The following is a 12,319-nucleotide window of genomic DNA, read 5'->3' on the forward strand; positions in this document are numbered from 1 at the left end:
GATATCAGTGCTAAAGGAAGTGGATATGGTGATGATAATGAAATGAGACTTAGGATTGTCTTACTGATCAGCTTTTTAATGCTTCTTCATGTGTTAGCAATGAACATGCAGAAGAGTGCAAACACTGATTTATAAAAACATAGTTCCTATGCTCTTCAGTCATTTTCCAGAGCATATGGCCTATAATTTTGTTAAGATTTGGATATACACAGTAATGTATGGTACTACAGATCATGAATTTTGGAAGTGACAGATTCTATTGCTCCAATCGAGTCCTTAGGCTCAAGTACTCACCACAATAAAAGTGAGACAGAGACACAGATCATGAAGACAAATATACGATGGAAAACAGTAACCGTAGTCCAGAGATATCTACAGGCAAGTTTTTTGCAGATCTCTCTTAGTGTTATTGTTGTTGTTGTCTTCAGTCCTGAGACTGGTTTGATGCAGCTCTCCATGCTACTCTATCCTGTGCAAGCTGCTTCATCTCCCAGTACCTACTGCAACCTACATCCTTCTGAATCTGCTTAGTGTACTCATCTCTCGGTCTCCCTCTATGATTTTTACCCTCCACACTGCCCTCCAATGCTAAATTTGTGATCCCTTGATGCCTCAAAACATGTCCTACCAACCGATCCCTTCTTCTAGTCAAGTTGTGCCACAAACTTCTCTTCTCCCCAATCCTATTCAATACCTCCTCATTAGTTACGTGATCTATCCACCTTATCTTCAGTATTCTTCTGTAGCACCACATTTCGAAAGCTTCTATTCTCTTCTTGTCCAAACTAGTTATCGTCCATGTTTCACTTCCATACATGGCTACACTCCAAACAAATATTTTCAGAAATGACTTCCTGACACTTAAATCTATATTCGATGTTAACAAATTTCTCTTCTTCAGAAACGCTTTCCTTGCCATTGCCAGTCTACATTTTATATCCTCTCTACTTCGACCATCATCAGTTATTTTACTTCCTAAATAGCAAAACTCTTTTACTACTTTAAGTGTCTCATTTCCTAATCTAATTCCCTCAGCATCACCCGATTTAATTTGACTACATTCCATTATCCTCGTTTTGCTTTTGTTGATGTTCATCTTATATCCTCCTTTCAAGACACTGTCCATTCTGTTCAACTGCTCTTCCAAGTCCTTTGCCGTCTCTGACAGAATTACAATGTCATCGGCGAACCTCAATGTTTTTACTTCTTCTCCATGAATTTTAATACCTACTCCGAATTTTTCTTTTGTTTCCTTTACAGCTTGCTCAATATACAGATTGAATAACATCGGGGAGAGGCTACAACCCTGTCTCACTCCTTTCCCAACCACTGCTTCCCTTTCATGCCCCTCGATTCTTATGACTGCCATCTGGTTTCTGTATAAATTGTAAATAGTCTTTCTCTCCCTGTATTTTACCCCTGCCACCTTTAGAATCTGAAAAAGAATATTCCAGTCAACATTGTCAAAAGCTTTCTCTAAGTCTACAAATGCTAGAAATGTAGGTTTGCCTTTTCTTAATCTTTCTTCTAAGATTAGTCGTAAGGTCAGTATTGCCTCACGTGTTCCAACATTTCTATGAAATCCAAACTGATCCTCCCCAAGGTCCGCATCTACCAGTTTTTCCATTCGTCTGTAAAGAATTCACGTTAGTATTTTGCAGTTGTGACTTATTAAACTGATAGTTCGGTAATTTTCACATCTGTGAGCACCTGCTTTCTTTGGGATTGGAATTACTATATTCTTCTTGAAGTCTGAGGGTATTTCGCCTGTCTCATACATCTTGCTCACCAGCTGGTAGAGTTTTGTCATGACTGGCTCTCCCAAGGCCGTCAGTAGTTCTAATGCAATGTTGTCTACTCCGGGGGCCTTGTTTCGACTCAGGTCTTTCAGTGCTCTGTCAAACTCTTCACGCAGTATCGTATCTCCCATTTCGTCTTCATCTACATCTACATCTACATCTACAGCCTCTTCCATTTCCATAATATTGTCCTCAAGTTAGAGTTGCTTGTAGATGATAATGACTACATCACTTTTACCTCCAATTTGCAGTCAGTGAGCATGAAATTAACTGTTTCTCAATGCGTATGACCTGTTAATGGGCTGACAAAAGTGGCGTACATTGCATGTCTATGTTACATGGCTTACAGCTAATATTCATACTTAGATGATTTTTCTCTTTTTTCTGTCAATATTTCATGATTTTGTCATTACAGAAATATAAAATGTGATGCTGTTTGCAGGAAAAGGCTTCTTTTAGAAAGATGCAATGGTACCACTCTTGTCTCCAGTGTTGTTGTTGCATGCACTACTGTTTGTGAGCCTTCCCCTATTGCTACATTATGGGAAGACACAAGAATGATTTTTGTGTCGATGCCCTGATGCTCCAGTGTTGCACTATCCGTGTGATACTTCTCTTGCTGCAAACAAGCCCATTTCCTGACTCAAGGTACATGACAGTACGTGTACACCATTGCATGGCCGAGCGAACAACAGGTCTGTCCTCTTGGGAGCTAGTCAGTTGGGGCCTTTGAGGTCTTGCACAATTTTGGGTAAGGCCCTCCTGAACCATATCAACATGAGTGTCATGGGATCCAAAATAAAGCAAGTAGTAATATCAAAGAACTATGACGGGTGGTCTCAATAGGTCATGATCCTGCTGCTGTAGAATTCCAACACATGCTTCCTACAGTGTGCATAATGAGATCTCAGAACCATCAATGCTCAAATGCAATTTCTGAATGAAATATCCATTAAGTAATCTTTCCTTACGTACAAAATGTAGATTGTGCTACTCCTACCTGCACTGTATGGTTAAGCTGCTATGCTAACCATTTGCATATTGAATCATGTAGTACACTTTATACCAATTTAACATTTCTTACATGCCACCACCTACATGGTGTCACAATTTTAATGACCAGCATGGCCTTAGGTCTAAATGAGTAAAGTGAATCGACATAGGAACTTCCTTGAACGCTACATAATTCAAGCAAAGTATCTGAATGAAAAACTTAATGAATTCTTGACTTATCCATAAACTACTAATGGAGTGCCCCTTGCCTATTATCCTCATTACTCGTGGCCTTTCGCCGATTCTCGTAAGAGTTCAAGTCTGATGGCCACCCGCACTGAAGAGGTTATTGGGTGTCCTTGCCTGAATTATGTATACGTGGTGTCTGTTCTTTTGGACATATCAAAGAGAACTCCTTTGTGTCTTAATTCATAGTGGCTGCTGGATAAAAATGGTGTCTGTTCTTTCGGACATGTTTGAAAGAACAAATACCACATATATCTAATTCAGGCCTGTACGGCCAGTGAACTTCTCAGTGCAGATGCACACTGGGCTCAAACTCTTACAGAAATTGGCAAAATTCCATGATAATGGGCAAGGGGCACTACGTTAGCAGTGTGTGTATAAGTTGAGAATTTGGGTCTGACAGGAGAAGGTCCAGGGTAGAACATGCAGTTGTGTCGACCACTGTGTCTGGATGGCTTAGTGGTCAGATCTTCTGCCTAGTATGCAGGAGATCCAAGTCTGAATCCCAATATGGCACAAATTATCAACTTTTCTGTCTGAAAGAGGAGGTGCCAGATATATATAATTCAGGTGAGGGCAGCCAATGATCTCTTCAGTACGGACATACACCAGGCTCGAACTCTTATGGCAATCGGTGAAATGCTGTGAATGGTGAGGATAATGGGCAAAATCAACTACATTGGTAGTATGTCGATAAACAGAGAACTTGGGTTTGATGACAGGCATGCTAGGGCAGTCCATGCAGGTGTGATGACCACTGAAACAGGACGAAAGATGTTGTACCTTAGTGTAATGGGTGGTAGCAGTTGTTCACCACAACAAAGTAGATTTCACTGCCTAGTTGAAAGTACAGCTAATAAATAAGTTATCTTTACCGAGGCAAAGTGCAAAGAAAAACATATATGAAATTCTGTGTTTGTGCAATATAAGGAGAACATTGACTAAGAAATAAGCATTTGGAAGAGGGAAGCAATGTTAGTCACATTGATTAGAATTTCTGGGAGAGATTAATGGACTGAAAGCGGATGATAACGGCTTACAAGGAAGTACGAGGTCGCAAATTCAGTCTTTAGCAAGGCTCATTTGAAAATTTTGTGTTACCAATTATTAAAGGAAAAATATAAGCTACTAATGACTCATCATGTGCATTAGGAAAGGGCAGAAGGTACAGAGATCAATCTCCTATGGGATACATGTATTACACTTCACAAAATGGACATTGTCAACATTCAAGAAATGTTCAAAACAAACCACTAACTTGCACCATGAACACTGAACACAAACTGTCACACCACAGTGATCAAAAGGTGCATACTATTAAGATTGAAAGTGAGCTCCTTGTAAGCTACAAACTGTGAAGGACTTCGGCTCGGTATCCACTCTTAAGGAATTCATATAGAATTATATTGGTGTAACAAGGTGATGAGAAATGATGTAATGTGATGACATGCACCCAAATGTGAAACAGCCTGTCATGGAGCTTATCATGAAACTGGCTATTTTTAAGGCATAGCTGCAAATAGTTGGATAGTATGTTTTATAGGCATGGGAAAAACTAAAACGCAGAGGCTGAATTTGTCCAGTGGTTCCAAGTGGTATGAAATGCAATGTCACACTTTTGAGGAGGGATATTTGATCTAAAGGAGTATGATTTTTATGCACAGTTTAGGAATCAAGCAGAAGCAAGTTATTTTGAACATACATTGGCTAAAAGCAGTACTTCTATCATAGTTGTAGTTCTCTTATGCCCATTTTCTCACTCTTGCTTGCTGCGACGTGAATATTCCCTGCTGTACATGCACACATGAGAAAGAACCACATGAGGTTGAGTTCCTCCAACTTCTCACAGCACAATGAATAATTTGCCAGCCAATTTACCATCAAGATTAGAGTTGGCATAATTGTATACAAATTTGTTGAGGCACTAATGTTAGTTGATTTTGATACAAATCTCTTGGAACCTCTAATTTCCAGGCATTCCTTCATATGCATTTCCTGTTCAAATCCTTGTTGGTCTGAGTTGAAAACAAATTCCTTACTGGATGACAAGATAAGTTTATACATATCATCTACAAATTTTTGAGCTGATTTCACAGTATTTTCAAGTTGACGCTTTGTTTGAAATTTTGTTATCTTAAGTCTTCCCATTCTGTAGCACTGTTTGAAGTTATGCATCCATCCACTGTTTCCCTTGAAATAACTGTAATCTGTGTCATGAAATTTAATGTGCATCACATAGTAGGTAGCTATTACGCAAATCCTGTAAACTGTACCAAGCATCCTTGAAATACATACACACCAGTTGTTGTAACAAGTGCGCCTTATCCCTCCTTGAATATCCATAGTTTTTCTTGTGCACTACATGATCATATTGCTGCAGACTTATTCGAAATCTGTTCATAAGTGTTTTTTTTTTTTTTTTTTTTTTTTTTTTTTTTTTTACTAAGTTGTGGTTGATCTTCCATGCACGTAATTATGTTTCAACCTGCTCATTGGACAATGATTGTCTTTCCCTACATTTCACTGGAGACAGGGTTTGTGGCTCCCTGTGTGACAAGGATGATGTACTACATGGCTTGACACCTGTTTCAATAGCACTTTCACTTGTTAAGCACGTATTGCCATCACAGTACTCTTCATGTACATTATCCACATAGCTGAGCTTATATGACACCACCCATTCTGCTGACTTATCTTGCAGAAATGCTTACATTTCACTTGCCAAGGGGTAGATGCTTGAAGTTTGAAATTGTGATGCCCTTTTGTAAGCCAATCATAGATCATGTCATGTGATCTCGCTAGCCTATGACAGCAGACATTCAGAACATAGGACAAGTGATGTAGTCATCCAATACCAACATCACTGTTAGCTAGCCGTGCAGGGTAGTCGTGCAGTCTGAGGCGTCTTGTCACAGTTCACACGGCTCCCCCCGTCGGAGGTTCGAGTCCACCTTCAGGCATGGGTGTGTGTTGTCCTTTGCATAAGTTAGTTTAAGTTAGATTAAGTAGTGCGTAAGCTTAGGGACTGATGACTTCTACAGTTTGGTCCCACAGTCCTTACCACAAATTTCCATTGTTAGGTAGTGCAAACACACGAACAGGCAAAGTTAATGGTTTAAATTAATACACACAGTGCAGCTACAAGAAAAGCTCAGCTTTCACAGATAATATTGACCTCAAAGATTAATAAGCTACAAGAGAAACTAAGGTTTCACATGTAATATTGGTTTTTTTATGTGTGTTACACTTTAAGATACATCACACAAATGTGCCAATTTAAAATAATGGCATAAATGTCTGGTCTTCTGGGCTCGAAATTAGTTTAAGCTCCTGGTTGTTGAGGTGTTAAGTTTTAAATGAGAGTGTGATTTAAGAAATTTGTCACACATTATCACATGTAACATAATTCATCTTGCTTAACAGGAAATTTACTTTGATAGTAATGCTTTTCAAACCACCATTCGCAATATTTTCCTGAGACCTGTTAGAAATAGGTTGGTTTCAACAGTTGCCAGACCACACCAGGAAACAGGTGTTAATAGTCATATACAATTGTGTAGGAAGCCCATATAAAGCAGCAAGAGATCGCATTTCATATGAGAAACATCAGAGGATAATCCAAGAGCACCGGAATTTCATAAACCATACTAAAATGCATAATTCAGCTTGAAGTACACATTCGTATGTTCAGATTCACAATGAAGTAGGCCCCTATCTGATATTAACCTTTTCAATGTGGTTTTCGGGGTGTAAATTTTCTTAGAGTACCAGTACTGTATTGTCTCAAGTTTGGTTCTTTATTAAGGCATAGTGCATACATGCCTGAATATGAAAACATGCACTTGAAATTCAATGAACAGTTGTGGAATGAAATGCTTTATTTCAAATAAACTGACTGCCCCAGCAGAAAAGATTAATAAATGCAAAATTTCTTTAGCAAACCGACAAAAACGACTTCAGTGTTCTGCAAGGCTATTAATACCTGACTGCCAAAAACGTGGAAATAAAATAAAAACAGTTAACTGGAACTAAAAATATATTTGAGCCTTCTGTAATTATGTGACTATTGTAATACACCTTATAGCTTCCGGCCACAGAAACTCGTTTTGTTTCTATTTGACGTAGGAGCTGTAAACGAAGAGGAAACAGCAAAATCACTAAACGTAAACACAGGTCATGTGGAGACTATCCCCCTACCCAGAATATAGCAGCTTGGGTGTACCAGAAAAAAATTTCTGGCTTCAGCTAGCCAGAAAGGGGAGAAGGTACTGCTCATATGCAACTGAACTGCACATGTGCATGAGCCTGCTGCTGGCAACTGCTCAAATGACATGAGGCTCATCAGAAGCAGTTTGTTGTTAGGAAGTATTGCATAGTCTACTCCCAAGGCCTTTGACCCATCTTGCTGTTGGCAGATGTATGTGTTAGCACAATGTTTTGTTGTTGTACAAGGCGCACTCAGTATCCCTTCAAAATGAAAAAGGGGCATCTAGAATAGAGTGAGAATGAGCAGACATGGTGGTACTTTCTTAGTGGTAGATGTAAGTAAAATCTTCTTGTCTTTCTAAATAAAATTCTCACATTTTTTTATTTGTAGAGGCCGCTGACAAATGCTCAAGAATTTTACCTGAAATGACACAGCTAGAAAACTGATAATATTTTATTCACAAACAAGTGCTATTCTTATCTGAAACGTAAACAGGATTGATGAAGTAAACAAAGAATGTGCACAGTCATTAACAAGCTAATAGGGCTGTTGCCCCAGTGTTAGGTGGAAGTAATGGGGCTTCCTTTTTCTTTCACAATTTTCACAGATGACTCGCTTCTACGTGATGATGACATACAGGCAATCTCTCATTTAGTTTCATCTCTAAGTGCTAGTGGGATTAAGAATTTGAATAAAATTATTGAGATGATTTGGATATATCTATGTTGACATGGATCAGCAATTAAAGTTTACCTACCAGTTTCTGTTCATTCACAATGTTATCTTCCTCACTTGCCACTGTCAAAAAGTCACAATAATTAATGTAAAATTCTGTTTTATGACTTAGTGCACAAATTCTCTAAAATATCCATACTCTCATCATCAGGAAGTTTATGCTGCTAATAGACTTACACATTTGAGTCATTCTGACACAAAAGAAAACACCGTAACACTCAGACATGCAGTGTAACTAATCACAACTATGTTGAATGAACAGTTTAATTTTCCATAATGAGCTTGATGTCTAAGACCAGTCTCAAAAGATGGCTTTGATTTCTCATGCAAATTTTATATCATTATTTAAAATGGAGCAGATTGTTTGGCACCATATTCAGTTGTGAGATGGATTTCTCCTTGTTATATTTCTATAGAGCTGTGGAATTCTCAAGCTATGATGGATTCTGTAATGAACTATATGGCCCTTGTAAAACCACAGTAAATGACTTTTGTCTGTGTATGGTTCCTAATTGCTGCCACTTCACTACAGGATTATCCAATGCAATTAACATTTTAGTTACTTACCATAAGATAATATTTTTTTGTGATTGTATTCAGAGAAGTGTCGACTGACACATTCTGCCATTACAAATTGCCACAGGTCATTGTAAGAAAGTCGAAGAATAAAGAAAATCCCTGTAAATCATTATATATAACTAAAGTGCTATAGCCATTACTGACAAAAAAATGTATTGTAGGATTCAGTATGATGTCTTCTGATGTTCTAGTATTGAGGTGGCACAAAATATTTTTGCGGAGAAAAATGAGAAAAAGAGACTGTTTTATTACACAAATATTTTATTTAAATAACTTTATACATGATTATGAAGCATTAGCGAATGCATTATCACAGTCATTTACCTAATTGCATCAGTAAACTATGAATATTGATTTACACTTTACATGTATAAAATTGTTCCTTCTATACAAATTTCTTTAGCTGTTACTTTTAATGTTCCCCTTGAAATACATATTTATGACAATATGTAGATAAGTAATAGATTTATTTGCCCTTTTCCACTCATCAGCATGGAGTGTAATGAACAAATCTTTGTGAATTGCTAGCATCATTTGATGTGTTTTATTATGTGATGGATTCTGTGAATGATCCAAGGAACGCACAATACAAATTGAACCAAAAATTCCCTACTGATGAGAGCAGTAGGAAACTTTGGCACTATGTCCTTATGTGCATGGTTAAACAAAAGGAAAATTTTGTGCACTTAAAACTAAGAGGGATGAAAATTAAATATTCAGTTTTCCCAGTACATGCTATCACAGACTTGCACTTATCAAGGATGTGCTGAGATAACCAGCACTAGTATCGAGGGTCACATTCCTGAATGGCACATTTGGCAAATGAATATGAATTAGTACATCCCAGCAAGTCAGATTTGATGATGTGGAATGTACAGATAAAACAGTAATGCACACGAGTCTCACACTGCCACTTCAGCTCACAGTGACTACTGATGAAGGCTGCTTCATGAAGCCTCTATTTGTGTCTTACAAATGATTTTCATTATAAAAATATGACTATATTTCCCACAAAATGTCAAATACAATTTGCACATTCTGTTTAATTATTGTATATCAAAGGCAGAATAAGGGATGGTCACTCAAGTGTCTATCCCACTTCTCCAGAAATATGTCCAAAAAACTGTAGCACTCAATGTATTTAAAAGGTGGTATACAATTCTTCTTGGATGCTGCTTGAACGAGTTAGGGCAGCTTTCCCACTGCCTCCAAATGCTCCTGTCAGGGAGTCTGACTTTATGGAGTCCTGAGTTTTCTTTGAATGATAAGCTTCCGAAAATTCCTGTGAAAAGTGCCAACGAAAATAATTATGGAAGTTTTTAAAAATGGATAAACAGACACATAACAAATAATAATTAAGCAAACATGGGAGATTACCTTCAATCTGTTTCCAAGAAACACAGCTCTCTCTCGCTTCTTGATTGTTATTTCGGAAGGTAAAAGCCAACGATGCTCATGACATTCCTCTGCTGTTGGTCGTTTGCTGCAGAGAGACAAGAGATTTTTTTTAAAATTTGAGTGATTACATTATTTGACTCCAAAGTATAAGGAAGAACCATGGACTAAAATTCTTTACATTGCATAAAATGAGAAATGCCTTTTTTTAAAAACAAGTGAATAATGTATGAGGACTACACTCCTGCAACCAGTGCTCAATAAATAAGGTCTACTGTATACCTTGGGAAGTACAGAGATGAAAAAAGTCTGAATGGATGCATAGAACCAGAAATTTACAAAGATGACCTACCTGTTGCATATTACCGATAGTATATAAGCTGTTACTAACCACTTCTAGTATAAAACCAATACTGTTGCCTTATATGGGGAATGTACCAAATGGTTTGAGCATAACAAAAAATAGTGTAAACATTGTGATGCTGCTTGCCTATCAGTCAGATGTAACTGTTACTGGATAGAGAATGGCTGTAGGGAACATTACAACAAATTCAAAGAGACTGCTGTAAGGTACAAGGCAAAAATCACAAAAAGTTCTGAGGAGAATCATGAGAAAATTAGAACTCACTTGAAATTGAAAGTGAACAAGATGATAACTGAGAGTACATACAAGAAAATTCAACAATGAAGTTAAAAGCAAGATTTAGGTATATAAAAATACATCACTCACTCACACAAGGATCAAGCTCTCGCATCCAGCGCTAGAAACTAATGTAATGTATGAAGAAAGTGGACATGGTATATGCAAGTAAAAGCACTCAGATATCTAACTTAATATATTATTTTGTGGAATGTCAACAACATACTATGATTCAGTTCTCACAACTCCAGTTACAAATAGGAAAAAAAGAGAAAATATCCTATCAATGTAAAACATTAATGGTCAAGAATTTGTTAACAGAAAAGTTCAGATAATTACAGTGGTTTCTGTGTTTTCAGGTTCAAGGATTTTGATTCATCAGATCATCAGGGAGGGGAGTACATGTAGGAAGATTTAGTGACATAAGAAATCTGTATTAAAGGGGATAAGTCATGAAACAGTAAACAAACGCAAGCAATGTAATGTAACAGACAACATTATAGATACACAATATTAATGCTAAACTGTAAATAAGATTTTTTACCACAAAATAAATACCAGTCATATAAATTGGGTATTCAGGTAAATATAAAGAAAATGATGTATAAAATAACTGAAGTCAAACTGACCAGAAAATGTGTATTGCTGGAAGAAAATAAATAAAATAAATAAAAGATAGGTAAGATATATGCTTTGGAGCTGGTGATGGCAGAAACTCTTGTGTACTGATCTCCAATGATATAAGCAGCAGTAATTTATCTGCTGTTGCGTTGATTGCCAGATTAGCAAGAGCATATTGAGTATGAATATCAAATATTATTTGTTTGTATCCATTCACTCTCAGAATTCTGTGATGGTTACCTGTAATAACAATGCTTGCCCTGGCACTGACTTGAAGATAAGGAATATTATTCCTACCATTATACAGGAAATTAGCAATCTGGCAGAAAGCTGGTACATAAACTTTACCACAGGATATTGGTGGATCTTGAAGAGAGTCTTCTTCTGACTTTTAGGTTATGATCTGTTCCAGTGATGTAGTGTCAAGATTATGCAAGAAATATAACCTCATCAGACAAAATATCAATCACCCATTAAAATAACATACATGTCACTTTGGAGCACTATAGATGGTGTGGAACTGGTACCAGGCATTCATATGACCATTCACCACTGACAAAAGGCAGGGCTGTGAAGTGGAGTAAACTGTATGTGCCAATTGGTTGTATGGAATCAGTGCAGTAATTTAGGTTGACATGAAAGTGTGACAGAATAGCAAAAATGAGGTGTTTTCTTTGAATGTACTCATGACCAGGGCATGAATGAAGTTGCCTGGCTTGCTGCCTACAAAGAATGGTGTACTACTTGCCACATAATACAGCCTAAAAACAATGCTTGTAAAAAGATCTTAACTGACAGGAACTGGAGGTGAGTGTCATCACACCTTTTCAACAACAATTGGTTTCAAATCTGATAAGAATTACTGCTCTCAGTGAATGCAGCTCAATCACAACCAGCTTCTGAGTGCACATTGAAAATGAAACTGAATACAATGGACATTTGCAGCACCTTGCAAAAGACCATTGATCACAGCGACACATAAAGCTGCTTGTGTTTTACTGGACCAAATGACACAGAAACATGACAGTAGCTGACTGGAGATGTGTATTATGGTCCTACAAGTCACAATTTTGCTTCTTTTCAAATAATGCAAGGCACTGAGTG

The 12,319-nt window shown here is 37.4% G+C and overlaps 1 protein-coding gene across 2 annotated transcripts in view; it reads right to left on the reverse strand.

Moving 5' to 3' along the window:
- Positions 1-8,800: 8,800 nt before the first annotated feature.
- Positions 8,801-12,319, reverse strand: part of LOC126321023 (obscurin) — a 790,459-nt gene continuing 786,940 nt past the window's right edge. For both annotated transcript variants that reach the window (XM_049994141.1, XM_049994140.1), the window contains 2 exons: positions 9,937-10,042; positions 8,801-9,841 (listed from right to left, as the gene is read on the reverse strand). In XM_049994141.1, coding sequence (XP_049850098.1) covers positions 9,701-9,841; positions 9,937-10,042 — 247 coding nt within the window. In that variant the 3' untranslated portion in view covers positions 8,801-9,700. The remainder of the gene's footprint in view (positions 9,842-9,936; positions 10,043-12,319) is intronic.

Source organism: Schistocerca gregaria, chromosome 2 (genome assembly GCF_023897955.1).
Source record: "Schistocerca gregaria isolate iqSchGreg1 chromosome 2, iqSchGreg1.2, whole genome shotgun sequence".
NCBI lineage: Eukaryota > Metazoa > Arthropoda > Insecta > Orthoptera > Acrididae > Schistocerca > Schistocerca gregaria.